The sequence below is a fragment of the Netta rufina genome, assembly GCF_964035555.1.
Source record: "Netta rufina genome assembly, chromosome: 1".
Classification (NCBI taxonomy): Eukaryota; Metazoa; Chordata; class Aves; order Anseriformes; family Anatidae; genus Netta; species Netta rufina.
Genome location: NC_140123.1, coordinates 113937159 through 113953663, shown reverse-complemented (window position 1 = coordinate 113953663; position 16505 = coordinate 113937159). Strand labels below are relative to the sequence as shown.

The 16505-nt window shown below is 35.2% G+C and overlaps 1 protein-coding gene across 2 annotated transcripts in view; it reads left to right on the top strand.

Annotated features, from left to right (window-relative positions):
• ZNF654 (zinc finger protein 654) overlaps positions 1-16505 on the top strand; it is a 35613-nt gene that overhangs the window by 11431 nt on the left and 7677 nt on the right. The window contains exons 3-7 of one of the 2 annotated variants that reach the window (XM_084300156.1): positions 4168-4249; positions 6300-6435; positions 10328-10530; positions 11286-11425; positions 15832-15973. In XM_084300156.1, the coding sequence (XP_084156282.1) occupies positions 4168-4249; positions 6300-6435; positions 10328-10530; positions 11286-11425; positions 15832-15973 (703 nt within the window). The remainder of the gene's footprint in view (positions 1-4167; positions 4250-6299; positions 6436-10327; positions 10531-11285; positions 11426-15831; positions 15974-16505) is intronic. The other variant, XM_084300157.1, reaches the window with a different exon arrangement.

Sequence of the window (16505 nt, the reverse complement as noted above, 5' to 3'; positions counted from 1 at the left end):
ATGGCTATCATAGGAAAAACAATTTTTGGAGTGTTTGAAGACCAACCTTTGGCAGCACTCAACTGTAAATATGTTACCAAAAGTATTTATTGTTCTACTCCAGTGATGTAATAAGCTAAGTGTTTGCTGAGATAAATTTCTTACATGGGTTAAGAAATTAATGCATTTTAGAATTGATTTTTTTTACTCTCAAGTCATGAAAATGCATATGGAAATGACTTGTTATGACTTTTGGTTAGTTAACTGTATATTCAATTTGACAGAGAATTGCAGAGTGTATAGTCCTGATTTTCTTGTGGTGGTTTTCCCACATGAAGGCTGAAAGTGTCAGGGTGATGATCAATACATAGTGAAGTCCAATTTTTTCTGCTGTGAGAACCTACTTTTAATATTTCGGAAACTTTAGTGTTCAACAGAAGAAGACAACAAAATCTTTGAGTTAGTTAGCCAAGACACAGCGTACTTGATCTTTCTCATCAACAGATGGAGATAAAAACCCAAAAGCTTAGCTTTATTGCTAGTTCAGTTAGAGTAAAGCAGATGTATCCGTCCAGCTTTCTTGTTGAGTACTGTTTTCAAATACAGCCTAGTGTCCCAGTTCAGAGTTCATTTGGACATTTCTCATCATGCTTCATCAAGTCTTTGGAGGTTAATGTTCTCATAGGCTTTACTTTGTCTGGAGGAACTCTTTCTATTCTTCTAGAGCTATTAGTAATAATTGAAGTTTTATAGGGTATACTTGTCCAAATATCTGCTATCTTTAAATGTTGGTGAAACTTTACCAATGAGACTTACTGGGGAAAGGGAGGGGGATGCTATTTGACACGAGACTATTATGGAATCAGAAGATAATGATTTTTAAAACTGGAATGCTTATGTATCTTTTGCTAACAACTAGCAAATAAATGAAAAGATGGTGACCTCTCTTTTTCACTAGTTTTCAGAAAAAAATCATTTCACGAAGGTCAAACAGCACCTGTAAACACTTCCAATTATCAGAGTAGTGCGGATGTGGGGTGGGAATTAGAAATTCAGATGTTTCTTGTATTTAGGATGGGCACCATTCCTGCTAACTTAGAACTGAACTGATTGCTGACTTCTTAATGGCCTTGTCTGTCTTGGTTTTTGAAGCTGAGTTTATTTGCTGACATTTCTTCCTGTTCTAGAATTACTGAATGAGATTTTTTTTTCTTTTGAATCAGCTTGATTGGCAATATCATAAAGGCATTCTAGGACTTAGCAGTCCAAGTTACCTAGGAAACCTTCCTCAAATCTTTTGAAAATTTCATGTGTATTAAGTCCTAGTTCTTAGACAACAAAAATCTGCTCATGTTGTCACACTTGAGTAAGGCTTCCTGGGTAACTAGGTGATGAAGTATTTACAGCAGTGACTGTTGCGTTTCCTGTATGTACTAGCCATGCTCATCATCACAACTGAGACAGCATCTGTACCACGTTAATAGCGTTTTCTATCAATGCTGTCAGTGTTCTTAGACAGTGCTGGTAACACTGAAGAAGCGATGTCAGGGAAAGTCAGAAGCACCATTACTGTGGACAGATGGATATAAATGTGGGTGTGCAATATTGCAGACAGTTTTAAGATAGCAAGGCCAAGCTGGAATTGGCTATAGCAATTTTAATGGAACGTACATTGGTGACTAGGAAATGAAAATGCTTCAATAGCTTCGTTGATTAGTCTCAAAAGATTGTGAAGCAGGTGTGTTAATCCAGAAGAAAACTGTGGTTCATGCTTGATCACGGTTAGTTACATTTTTTTTAGTCTTTAAGTAAATGAAAACAAATAAAAACTGATGATTATATAAGTTGCTATAAACGGCTTTGTCTTAGCTAGTTATTAAGTTCCAGTGTGGCTGCTCTCCAGATTATGACATGACTCAAGCATAACCTTTACTGAGAGTCAATAGGCTGCAATTTTTTGTTACTGACATGAAGATGAGATAATGTGTTTCTGGATGAAGTACTTATTTGGTACTGATTTTTTTATTACATATTTCAGTTAAGATTCAAAGACCTAATCTGTAGAAAGATCCTGTCATGGAACTTGATGAATGTATATCTTAAATTTTCTAGCTAGGAATTGTCTAAGAGAAAGCTTACTGCAGCATAATCTAAAGGAAACTTAATTTTATGATACTCTTGCATTAGTTCCGTAACAATTCCCATAGTAAAGTTTTGAAATTTTTGGACTTCTAAAGAAAATTTTAGAAAATTGTTTATGTGAATATTTAGGTTTTTTAATCAACAATATTTCTGAAAATTAGAGGAAAAATGCTTTATAACTGCTCTTTACATTATTCTGTATCTGCTTTATTGAAAATGAAATACTTTGTTTTGTAGGGATACTTCGGTTTTTTTAAATTTTAAATGTAATGAGGATATGAGAGTGACTTTAAATTTGGAGATAATTACAATGAATTTAATTGTTATGCAGAATAGTACCTTGTCCAGAAGTTTGTGAAAACCTGCCTTTTATTTTAAGAGATGTTGCAACAAAGGACTAAACGTGATAGTCAGGAAAGGAATTGCTGGCAGTAAGATCTTGAGTCAAAGAACAGCAAGTGGAAGAGTGCTGGAACTTCACACAGTTATTGTCTTCTACTTCATCTTTTTTCCTAAAGAAAATGATCCATGTGTTCTTATGTTATGAGACCAAAAGCCTTTGCTATTCTGTCCTTTAAAACACACTGGATGCACACCATTGTGCTTTCCACACTGTTTCTATTCAACTTTGAATTTTCACCTTAACCTGTCAGAGTCACTCAGATACTGCCAAATAAGTCATACTTCATGACTTATGCAGCCAGCAGTTGCAGGTTATGTTAATACAATACTTAGTAGTTATTTTTCCTAATATAAATAATATCTCTCAGAATCTTAAGGCAGAGCAGTAGCAGGTGTGCTGGAGCTGTCTGCTGATTAGTAAGATGCAACCGCCTAGCCACTGACTGAATTGCAAGTGGCATCTAGAAGTACGCTTCCGTAAGTGAAAACTTAAAATTGTCTTGAGCTCTGGAAGGTTAATTTTTACCAACCTCTCCGATTCTGCTATCAGGGGATTGTTTTTCTCAGTCACTGCAATGAAAAAAATAAATGGAAAAAAAAAAAAAGCTAGAACATTATTTTAATACGATGGAAAACATCTAAGTCAGTTGGAATCTAGTCTGCTTTTCCAAGGGCCAGTCCTGCCTTCTCTTTTATCTGCCACCTCTTTTGAGGTAACACTTGACAATTTGCATTACTACACTGGGATCTGTTTTGCCTGAAACTTTGTGGTAAAATCAAAGTTTAATCAACTCATTTGAATGCCAAGCAGGAGGTGAATGTGGTTCCGTTTACACATTTGCACAAAAGCTACTTCTGGAAGTAATCTTTAAAGGCTTTTGTTTGGAAATATGAAATTAATAGCACCGTTAAACCTGCATCTCTTTAGAGAGATTTCAGTGGGTGTTAAAGTAAGGCAGGTTGAAAACGAATAAAATGCGTTAGTACAAGTTGCTCATCATACTTGAAAATATGAATTGCTGGGAATCCACACTTACATAAAGTCCGTATACGTTGTGTAATGTGCACTCTTCAGTAATTGTATAGCTATTCTCTTCCTTCCTCAAAATTGCTACATGTCTGATAAATGTTTTGGTGGAAGATAACTGTTTTTTTTTTTAATGGTGAGTGGGGTCCAGCAGCATGGCGGATGTTACAGTCCTTGAGAGAGAAGTACAGGCAGGTACTGTATGTAAGTCTCTATGACCTGAACTTATGAAAACGGTGTAGCCGTGGGGATTTTAACTTGTTCTGAAGTACTCTCTGTTTTATTGCTAATTTGGATTTGTTAGATACCATATTAACAGCTATAGATGAGTTACTTGTGACCCAATGATTGGTGAAAAATGTGTTTCAGGGCGTGGGGGAAGTCTAACTGCTAAAGTCCAGCACAGAGTATAAGACCAATGTTAAATTATAGAACTGAGTAGTAGTGTTTAGAGTGTCTAGGTATTAGCCAAAACTTTTACATTAACTGTTCAGTGCTGGCAAGGACCCAAAACTTATGAAAATGCTATTTTGTTTTAGAGCAGTAGATTTACAGTAGTTTCATTTCTTGAATGAACGTTTTAGTGTGGTTGACTTGTCACTACTTCTGTTTTTTAGGAGTTTTTTTGAATTGCTGCTGTTCTTTGGAAAGGATGAGTTCTATGAAGATCCTTTGAAAGATATATTAGGTTCAATCCAGGTAGTGTTGCCTACTTTCATATAAACCTTTGATAATACTATTTTAGTACATGTGAAGACAAGCTTTTTTGTGGATGTGTAACCTAGAGGAAATATGCCATTATAATAAGAGATTAGTTGCTTTACTTGCAATTATACCAACAAATTTATAAAAAGGATATTTTTAAGGGAAAGCCATTTATTCTTATATTAATCATCAGTATTTCTATTGGAATTTTTCTGGACTAGGTAAAACGTAAATCTTTTTCTTTTTAAAACCATTTTTTGATTTAAGACATAATATATGGTTTTCCTGTATAGAAGAAAGAAGCTTCGCTTGTTTGTGCCTAATTGGAGCTTAAGGTCATCTGCCATCCAGCGTGGTGTGTGGTGTTTTTTTTTTTTTTTTTTTTTTTTTTTTTTTTTTACCGCCTCATGACATGAAAGGTCAAGTTTACCTCTGTGGTTTTAAACAGTAAATTTGGAATTGAATATTTCATTGAACTCTTCAGGTCAGCATGAACTGGCATTGTTTAAAACTATTATACTCTTGGCTAGGCTGGGACAATTTTTTGGTATGTCCGTATAGTACCGTATAAGAGAAATGTTACCAGATTTAACATAGATCCTTTTTTTCCACCAGATAAGGCTGGAGTTTTCATGTTTTTTGTCTTTTTTTTTTTTTTTTTTGGACCAGGGCCAGTTTTGAGAATTGAGTTCAGTGTATGTGAAAAAAAGCACTTCTGCCAACCATGAGAGAATAAACTTGATGTGGAAACAAAGGGTGAAAAACAAGGCTGCTTCTTCTGTTTAGACTGACCATGAAACCGCAGTTTGAAGAATAGCTATCCTGTGATTTTTACATTGACACCTCTGTTATCCCTGCTGCAAAGTCAGCACCGCTTACCTTAATTATCTAAACAGCAGCAATTATATTCTTACTGAGAATTAGTGCAAGAATAGGGTCAAGGAGTGGCTTAGCAGCCCCATGAATGGGTATGGTCTCTTGCAGAAGAGTAGTGGGGTGTTTCAGTAGTCCTTTGGTAAGTGCTTTTCAAAAACAGTCTATGAACAAGAAAGAATTTTACCAAGTGTGATGCATAGCAATTTATTCTGTGTGCTTTTGTATTACAATTCCCAATTGCCTTGACTTTTAAACGATGAATATATTAAAATGCATCTTTACATAATTTTCTTGATAAAGAACATCTGAATCTGTTGTATAATCAAACTGGTAGTGAAAACCATTGTTTCATTTATTTAACTGTTCTCTACCATTGAACATATTCATCTGAATATGAAAGGAGACATTGAGGAATTGAAAACAAAAGATTTTACAGAAAAAGAACATGTGAAGAAGTTAATTGTGTATGGATAGAAGCTATTTTTCAATTGTGTTGTTAGTCATCTCAGCTCACTTTATAAACAACCCACAAGAAAGCTAAGATATCATTTTAGTTCAATTTCAAAATTAGATACTTTTTTCTTGTGACTGTTAATCGACAGTAGAATTCTTATGTTGATACTTTGACCAGCATGTAAAAATTGGGGAAGGGAGGTATGGAACTCGGCATATATGAAAATCCTGGGTGGCTAAAAACATTACATATTGTTGTAGGCAACCGTGATTTCTGTTAGAAATTCGGATTGAAATGATTGCTTGAGGGATGGTGATTCATATGGCTTAGTTCAATTTTTCCCTTAAGCTTGGAAGAGTTTAGACTTCATCGCTGCATCACAATTCTAGTGTCAACATGCCTGAATCTGTGCAGACTAGCATCAGGTGAAGACTTTTCCCACAGAGTTGTGCTGCCATTGTTATGCAAATGGAAGAGCCTTGCTGAGTGCCAGTGGAAAATATTCTGGCTTCCACAGTTCTGTGTTACAGAAAGAGTTGTTGCTTTAGGACTTTATGTAGGCAGTCAAGACTTCATAGGTTCAATTGTTGACTAAGGAAATACTTGAACATGAATGGGTTTTCTAGTTTAATATCATCTTGGGTGGTCTAAATATATTTTTAGGCAACACTTATTTTCATCTTTCTAACTGTGTTTTTTCTTTTTTACTTGTAGGAATGTCAGAACCTTCTAAATAGATACAGAAATATGAACTTGGAACTAGTGACTCGAATCATTCGAGATGGTGGACCTTGGGAGGATCCAGTATTACAAGCAATTCTGAAAGCAAAGCCTGTATCACAGGAATTAGGTACTTAATTTACCTTGTAATTGTTATTTTTAGAGTGCTGGAAAATGTGCTGTTAGGCCTTTTTGATATTGGGATCAAGTGTTGTCAGCTGGTATTGAACACATTTTTTTTCAGTCCTTCTTTTGAAAGAAAACTAGATCTCTGTGCTAGCTTCAGTCTACTTTTATAATACAGGGATCAAGTTACTCAGATAAAAGAAGCTACTGAGCATTCACTTCTAAAATGTGTTTACAACATCCATGTGTTCTAACCCAGGAAGAGCACATAGAGAAAGTTGACTTCAGTTAGGCTACTAACGTATCGTGATCAGAGAGGTCCTGATACGTAGTTCTTTTCTCATGGTACTATGACTAATTCAATTTTTTCTTTTAAATTTATATACTTGAGTTTGGGGCTTTTCTTGGCTCTGTTTAGAACTAAGCCTAATTAAGCAGCTACATCTGTTTAGCTACTTTGTGTTTATGTTAGTATATATACTCGAGTTGGGTTTTAAAGAAGGATTATTTTTTTCAAACCATGCATGCAGACAAATGTAACTTGGCAGTTAATGAATGTTTGCAAGGGTAAAAATGGCATATCCAATCTACAGTGAAGTCGCCTCTAGCCTCTTCTGTATTTGCTAGCAATGTTAATGGAGGACCTCTTGAGAATTGTTTCCATTTGCTAGTGATAAAAATACTAGTTCTTCTCCAGTTACTATGGTGCAGTGAATGATTCAGATTGATGACTTTATGGAATGAGCACATTGTTATAAATGGAAGAGGAAGAACCACGAGAAGTGGTTTGATAGCAAATTAATCTGATTCAGTGGGCAGTCTTTGATTGTTGCTTGTCTCTCATGTGAAGAAGTTAAACACCAGTTTACCTTTGATTTTTATTACGTATCTGATAAACTTCTAGGCACATACATACAGAAACAAAATGAAAACAAACATTATTCTTGTTTTATTCTGCATTGCATGACTTAACTGGGAGTTTTGGTAGTTATCATCTGGAGCTAGGTGTCAAATGGAAGAGATAGTTGTAATCCAGTAAGATGAATAATATATAGTAGAACATGTAAGGAAAGAATGGAAGCATGTATGACTCAGGAGGAATTTGAAATGTTTTGTTCAGTCTCGATCTTTCCAGCAAAGATTTAGTTAATCCTTTTCCTTATTGATTTCCTTGGTCAGCATGAAGCCATTTGATTACGATGAGTAACAGTTCAAGAACTCTTCTTCAGTATTACCTGGCAGAGGAGAATGAGACTGCCTGTTGTCATTAGCTGATCAGTTTGTTTCCTTTAATGGCAGGCTACGTCTCCTTCCCCTCTGCCTGTGTTCTCTTCCACTTCAAATCTGCTGATTAACTCCCCTCCACACATCTCATCTGTGATCACAAACACTGTATTTTAGATAACACCTTTTGGAAGTGTTTTCTTTTTTTGCTTTACTTCATCTAAAATCTGATTCTTATGAAATCTTAAAGCAAACATTCTGTGCTGCTTTATAGGCTGGCAATATTTGGTGTATGTTTTTGAAATTTGGCCATAGAAATCCCTCGGATCACTCTTTCAAATGAGGGAAAACTGCTTATTATTGCTGAGTCATCAACCATTACTCAAGGAAGTCAGATAGATGAATAAATACGTACTATGTGAACAACATAATCTTGTCCTGGATTCATCAGTTACACAGAAGGTTAGGCCAAGACAAACTTCATTGTGCCTGTCCTTACTTGAATTGTAGTGTACTTTGGGATGTTGCAGTGCTTATTGAGATGGTTGGAAAGGAAGGTAGTCTGGGGTTTTAAGGAAAAATAGCAGGGTTTGATATACGGGTTGGAATTTTTTGCAGCATAGATGCAATAAGCAGGTGATGAAGAGTAGGGCAGCCTAATGTGAATGTCCAAAAGAGTACTGTAGACAGGGGAACATTCAGTTGAAAATGGTTAATTATTTTTGAAACTGATGGTTGGCATCTATCTCTCCAAAGCAAAGCACTGCATATGCTGCCTGAACAAGAATAGACATTGTCCCCAGGCTGTTTCTAATATATTGCAGACTTGTGTAAATGCTACTATAGTTAGTGGTTGTCTTCTGCTTTGAAGACTGAGAAGCCTTGTAAATGCCTTCTTGGAAAAAGAGGGCATTCCATGACAGGGAGGGAGCAGAGCCCTGCATGTTGTTAAGCTGGAACTCACAGCCTGTTTAAAAACAGGGGCATACTGAGCTAAGAATTTACAGCACCAAGTGGGAACGTACCAGAAGCAGTATTGTGGACTACAATCTTTCCTTGTTGGAAGGAAGAGAATGCTATAGTCAGTATACACGCATACAACATTTTCTTGAAATTAGGAGAGAATAACAGGTAACTCTTTTTGGCCTGAGATTTTTGACATTATTGTTCAATAATCTGGTTTGTACTATTTGCTTAACGAACTGATGATGGGATTTATTACCTGAAGTATATTAACTCAAATGTAAGGAGAGGTGTTTACATGGCCTTAAGGATTATTCTATATGATTACTGTTTGCTGCAGTTCAGTGACCATTGTTAGACACAGTCTTTTCTTTTCCATCTTCACCTTTACTATGCTTGTACCCCAAAGTGCTAATGGATAGTGGGAATTAAATCTTCAATTAAGTTAGAACTTAAGATAAATGTACTAATGAATCTGATCTAAAACCTTGTATCACTTTCAGTAATGCACTTGAAATGTTCACTTGCTTTCATGAAATACAGATGGCAGAGAAAATGCTGTTTCTGAACATAAAGAATGACTTTCAAATGGGAACTTAAAGTTTAAATGAAAGCTTGTCACACAAGTAATACTTGATTTCAGGAAAACAGTAGTATTACATAGCTTGTACTACAAGCTATGCACTAAAATTGTCTTTTTGGAATACTCCTCTATCTCACAGGAGTTGTGGAGAATACAAGAGGCATATTGGGCCATAGTGTCCAAGATATTACATAAACATTAATGCACTATTAAGACCTCAAAGTGCGTTTACTTGAAAAGATACAAACAGTTCTCAAAATAAAAGCAGCATTATAGAATTTTGTAGATTCAAGTGACACTTCAGCTTGTAATGATAAAAGATGCTAGAATCTGTGTAATCTTTTAAAATCTGTATTTGTCATCTGTAATATATGTCATCTAGAAGATGACATATTTCATTATTTTTGAATGGCTAATATGTGTAGTATTGAGTGTTTCTTTCAGCTGAAATTATTTCATTTAAATACTTAGCTTCTAGATAGGAAAAAATGAACTTCCAGCAAGCTAGGCTAATATTTAAGGGTATCTAGTCGTTTAGGTGTGTGTGTGTGGGGGGGAAATGCCCAGTATTATTTTTAGAGGAAGGAACAGTATATATATTCCACTTCTCCAAGCAAAAACAGAAGTGTTCAAAGATATTTAAAGCAACAGCTTGTGAATTGCAGGTAACTTTTTCCCCACTCCAAGCTCTTCCATTTCAATGTGTAAGAATATCCTGAGTTGTTTTAAATATTTCTAGTTACAGTATTGGAAGTGATGTAGGTCCTGTAGTTCAGACAATCATCTAGATTCCAGTGCTGAGAAAGGAAGGATTTTTTTTTTTTCTTGGAAATGTTCGTATTTGCTTCTGAGTTGTATGTATTTTCACTAATCCTTTGCAGCACCTTGTGTTGATCAACAAACAAACAAATTACTGACATAAACTACTGTTATAAGAAAAATGATTTCAGAGTAAAAGGACGGATTCTTGATGATGGCATTTACTTAAATATTTGATAGCTTCTTTAGCAGAGCCTTTTTATATTATTTATTGACATAGCACTGTTTAAAACAACATTAAATTTAAATATATTTGGTGTTTGGACTTCATATTCTAATTGCCTTTAAATCTTTCTTTTCTGTACAGTTAACAAATATTTAAGCTCTGAAAATCCACTGTTCTTTGAACTACGTGCCAGATACCTTATTGCCTGTGAACGCATCCCTGAGGCAATGGCTCTTATCAAATCTTGCATAAATCATCCAGATATCAGTAAAGATCTGTATTTCCATCAAGCTCTTTTCACCTGTCTTTATATGTCACCATTAGAAGATCAGCTATTCCAGGAGGTATTGTCAGTATACATTTTTTTAATGAAGTGGTACTTGTTGTGTACAAATTGTTGAGAGGAGCATATTGAACTCTTTATTTTTGTAGAAGCAAACGTCGTCAACGTAAAATCAGGCAACTACATTGGTATTGCTTAATTTAGTGCGGGCTTAAGCTCTGAAAAGATAAATGTAAGTGCCTACAAATCTTGTTGACCTGAATGAAATTATTTTGGTCAGGTTTACTTACAGATATATTCCCAAAGTAACTTAAGTCATTAAAATTTTTTAACTTGAGTTTACTGACTGTTACTTCGCAGTTGACTACTATTGGATCAAAAACACTTGAGCCTACTTGATGTTGGTCCAGTGTTTTATAGATGATAGTTTTGTCAGTTTTAAAATATCTTTAATGTTGCCACAGTATGTAAAATGACACCCTCTGTCTAAATGTGGTCCTACTTTTACCACTGATAGCACTTACTGGAGAAAATACTTTTCCTAACTTTGTTATAAGAATGAAGTATTGTAATTCAAAAAAAGGCTTTTGTGTAGTCTTTTAATTACTCAGACAATTATTCTGACTAATTATTCTCAGAATCTAAAAGAGCTTTAAATCTTTCCAAAGTCTCTATTTGCAGACCTACACAAAAGCTGTTCTAAAGAAATAATAAGTTTCTGAAGTTTGCAGTGGTTTCTTTAATATAGTGAGGTCTGATAGGTTTTTTATTTGTATTAGCAAATTTATCTAAATTGATTTTATTTTAATTGTATAGCACTTGTTGAGGACTGATTGCAAGAGTGGAATTGAGATCATCTGCAACACTGAAAAAGAAGGGAAGACTACCTTAGCCTTACAACTATGTGAATCGTTCCTAGTCCCACAGCTCCAAAATGGGGACATGTATTGTATATGGTAAATACTTTATTTATGGTGAAGCAGCTTAGCAGATAAGAAATGCTTAATGCCAAAATGAAATTCATCTGACTTTGAGATGTAGTTTAAGTTTAAAAAACAGATTATACATGACTTGTAAGCGTTCCTAGTACATCTGTTTTGCCTGTTGCCTTTTCGCACAGTCCTGTACAGTGGTGTTCTACATGGTACCTAACCCTAGTTAACTGCTTCCAAGTAATGGAAGAGTGAGCCTTTAGATACACTAGGCTGTGAATAAATACCTGTAAATATGGCATTTATTATTAGCAAAGTGTAACAGTATGTAATGTGTAGGCTCTTGCAATGCAGTTATTTCCTTGTCCACCTAGTTAGATCACGCTGTTTATAATAACCAAACTTTATTATGTCACAAATGTGTCTAAAAAGAACATATATTTCCGAAATTATGCAAACTTTCATACTGTGACTCTGTTTATGAAGTAATTCAGAGTCTTCTGGGAAAGGATTAAGAATAAAAAGGTTTAACAATGTCTTTGTATACACTGAATCAGCTTGATAGTTGGACACTTTTGTGGCTAATAAGCATGTTCTGAAGAGGTGTCAAAACAAATTTCATCATTGCCAGAACTGAAAAATGTCTGTGGAAGGTAATGCTTACATTTAGCCTGTATAATTTCTTAACCTGAAGTAACGTCTGCATATCTTGATTAAAGTATGATTAATTTCTCTGATTATGTAGTTGAAGCAGAAAGGCTTAGCAAAGATCTGAAGTTTTTCAATCAACTGAGATCAAATGATTGATCTGTATAGCTAGCTTTAACATGGAGTCTAGAATCTATACAAGTATTTCACTGTTTACAGATTTAAGGAAACTGTAGTGAGACATCTCTCTTTTTCTAGAGAAAGTAATGAAGATCAGACATGCTGAAACAAAGTTTTATTAATGAAATAACATTTACGTTAACTATTGGACAAGTAGTTGATTGCATTGAATCAACCTTCAGAAATCTCAATTATAGCAATCTAAATTTTAACATGATTTATTTGCAAAACCTAGTTATTCTGTGGCATTTTTCACTGAGTTGTTCCAAAAAAGAAAAGGTGGCCATTACTATCCCCATGAGACCAAGTTGAACCAAAACAGATACATAGCTTTTCTGAGCCAACTGACAAGTGTTATAATGTAATCCAATTTTGCTGATTCCTTCCCAAATGCTACATCTCTGGAGTTGATGCTTGTTAGGAAATTTGTGAATGTAACCTATTAGTTACAGTTAGTGTTAGTTAGTTACAGTTAATGTTTTCAGTTTCAGGGGTTCAGTCTTTTAAGAAATGGCACTGTACATATTGGTATTAGACTTGCTTTTCACCTTCTGTTGTAATAAGATACATGTTAACCTTGTTCGTGCCCAGTTGATTTCCAGCCATTTTGAAACAAGATGTCTGCCCTTATGTTCCGGTAAAGCAGGTGTCAACAGTGAAATTGCTAACCAGAAGAGACTGAAGTACTGTTTGGTACCTGTTTATCAAGAAAAGAATTTCCATATCTTATACTATTTTAATCTTCAAAGTATAAAAATTGTTGATCTTTAAAAGAGTTTAGAGCAGTTATGTCTAAGTAGCTAGAATAGCACTTGAGTTCTTTACATACGTTGAGCCATATTGATTATATAGCCTACAAGAGAAGTATGGATGATCTTTAATAGGTAATGTAAGCCAGGACAAAGCTTGTGTAGCAATTAAATATGACTGTACCACTGTTCAAGTTTTGTAAAAAGTAGGAGTGAAGTTAACCCATAACGTGTTTTCCCCAGAGAAGATTTTTATGTCTTCAGCACAGCATAAGTCATGTTGCCTTGTTTGGAACTGATGATCTTAGAGTTCCAGCAGCAGACACTACTAGCAAAGTTAAGATAACCAAAACAGATTAGAAAGCTGTAAATGGGAGGTATTTCTGTGAAGAAGCCTGTATGAATTAGGTCTTCAAGCTGAAACCATTTTACGATTTCTGAGGAAGATGGACTTCAAGCAGATCTGTCATAAAACGCTACAGTTTTCCAGATTCAGATGATCTGAATTATTTTTCTGAAGTGAAAGCCTGCTGATAGATAAACTGCTAACAAAAAAAAAAGTTGTACTTGGTCTTGTTAGAAATATTTGTGTACAAAGTTACTGGTCAGAAATAAGTCCATAATGACATGATTGAAGACTTTGTAGTATCAAGAAATGATCTCTCCCCAGGAAGACAGAATTTTAATGGAACAACCGTAGAAGAATGGCTTGCCTTCTCTGTCAGGCAGTCTTTAAATGATGTTTTGGCTGTTTTCAAGCGATTACTGTTCGTTCATTAAGTCAAGGAATTCCTTTGGACACGTTCAATCGGTCTTTGGCCTTTAGGTAGTTTTAGTGATTTGGGTAACAGCATTCAGCATGTACGTTTCAGTAAAGTATATACTCAATGCTCAAGGAAATGGCTATCAAACTATCTGAGTCAATCTTGAATATCATTTGTAGTGTGGTCAGACATAGAAATGGAGTCCAATCAGCAGTTTAGGAATGCTTTACATAACAATTAATAAATATGAAAGTCAGAAATGTGCCTGAGAAGGCGGCTTCATGTCTATGTGGAGGAATAGACCTAAAATATTTGACATCGGGGTCTAGTTGAACTGATGTAATGACAAATGTTCACCCATGGAGCTGCTCCTTCTTTCAGTTTGCTCCATTTCTTTTTCAGCTCTTTCTTTGCCAGCCCTCACATTGTCTGAGCAAATTGCATGACACTTAAACCACTTATCTATCATAAAAGTAACTTTGAGTTTTCCCCAGGATTAGTGTTGAGATGGCTTGTCTAAAATGGTATGAGACAAAGCAGAGGAAAGATGAGCAGCATCTGCTATTCAGTTTAATGTTAATAAGCAGTGAGTTTGAGTTGCATTACTAAACAGCATCCTTAACAAAAGTGTTCTTTTCTTTCTTTTTGTACTGTAAGTTGTGACTTTAACTGAATTTTTATGAATGGTTTGGTCCACAAAGACTCTAACTCTTTTAAAACTTATGTGGAAAACTTGCAAAGAGATATCAAGAAGATAGATTATCAGCCTGGTAAAGGAAGAGGTGAGCAGTTTGTATCCCTAGCAAGCCTGTAGGACTATTTTTGTCAGTAGAACTTGTTTTGCAGTGTTTATGCTGTTTAAGCATGATCTTTCTTTCAAATTCAGTTTTCTTGGGTTCTGAATGGAAGAAAACCATTGAGATTTCATGTCTGGCTCAATTAGCACTTAATGTCAAGCAGAAATGGAGCTGTCCTAAACATAAAAGTGAGGTTGGTGTTCTGTCATAGTCAGTTCTGTTACTTCTCTTCATGCAGGCGTTGACCGCGCTAGGACAAGCTTAATTTCACAAAGTGTGTAAGATTTATATCTGGCACAGACTAGGGGCTCTTGAATATCAGCCAAGTATTTTGTCAGTATCTATTTGCTTTTCCTGAGGGAGGAGGCTGGTGGAAGGAAAACAATTGTCTTCCTTCAGAAGATGAAAGTTAGTTAGTCTCTGGTTTTCATTGTCATGTTATAATGGGATTTTTGCCTGGTCTTAACCTCATTGACTCCTGTGTAAAATCTTTGATGGGGTGGCAAATAACTAAAGATTAGATCTGTTGCCTGGTAAGGTCTCTGAATTCAAGAGCGTAGAGCTTTCTACAGACAGTAGATTTCAATCAGCAGTATTTTATAGACTAAACACATTGTCTGTGTACAAGCTCTGCTGCAGGAATCTAGCAATCTATTCTTACATTCCCTTATGTCAGTTTGAAAACTTGAGTGATACAGATGTATGAAAAGCAGTAGAGCCTGATACTTTGATATAACTGCTGTGGGCTAGAAAGTTCGATGATGACAGTAATCAGAAAATAAAATTATGTTGTAGTATGTATAACTGGATAAAAATACTTTCTGTCAGCAGACCATATTGGAGACTAGGTTTTTACAACGCTCCTGTATTCCACATCTAGCACGTCTTTTCCAGAAGGGTTCCTCACTGTTAAAGTTACTTAATCCCAAAACAGATTTGGAGTATGTCTAGAGCTTGCTCTTCAGCCTGATGTTTGCTGCCGGTGGTGTGAAGAGCTGCGTGGTGTAGTGTCTGATTTTATTATGCAGTTCTCTGATACTAAACAGAGTACATTAATATGTTGTTGCATATTTAATAGGCTCAGTGATAGAAGATACCCTGAATGCTTTAACAAAGTGATTAAGTTGCATTTTCCATTGTGCACGTTGTGTACAATTATTTTGTTAATTAGATCGCTTACAAGCCCTCAAATATGAGTTTAGTTGCAGAATATGCATTGTTCTTTGTACATGCTTAGTGATTGAGTTCTTTAAAACTCAGCTTAATCAAAATACTTTGTTCTGTACTTATAGGGACCTGATCTTCATTTGGAGTAAACTACAGCTTAAATCTAACCCCTCAAAACAAGTATTTGTCGACCAGTGCTACCAGCTTTTAAGAATTGCTACAAATGTCAGAGTAATTTTTCCTTTCATGAAAGTCATTAAGGATGAAGTAAGTTTTGTTCTGTTTTCTTTCTTTTTTTTTTTTTTTTAACCTCTTCCCTTCCATCTTTTTGTTACTAATAAAAGTGAAGAGAAATGATGTTTTTATTGTGTAATGGCCACTTCTTGTAGAAAGTCAAGGGAGCAGGGAAAGACATAAAATTAAAAAGCTTTGTCAGGTTCTAGAATATGTGTTGATACTATGGTTGTCCTTGAACTGTAGTGCATTTCTATGACTTATTTGACTGAATTTTTGTTGAGTAAGTTTTTCCTTCTAGCTGCAGAAAATTTGAGCAATGTCATCCTGTAGGGAAACAAGTGGGGAAACGGCTAAGAAATGAGTAAATGCGAAAGATTTCTTGTCTGTTTGTTTTAAGCCAGGCTCCTTATGGAACTAGGAATTTTTTAATATCTGTGTTTTCCATCTGCTTCTCACTCTTGTTAAAAGTTCTGAATCTTTCCACCAGTTGTAACCAGATGTGAAAAAGTGATTTATGTAACATAAAGGAAGAGCTAGTCTAAGATGGCAGTTTGCTTCAAAC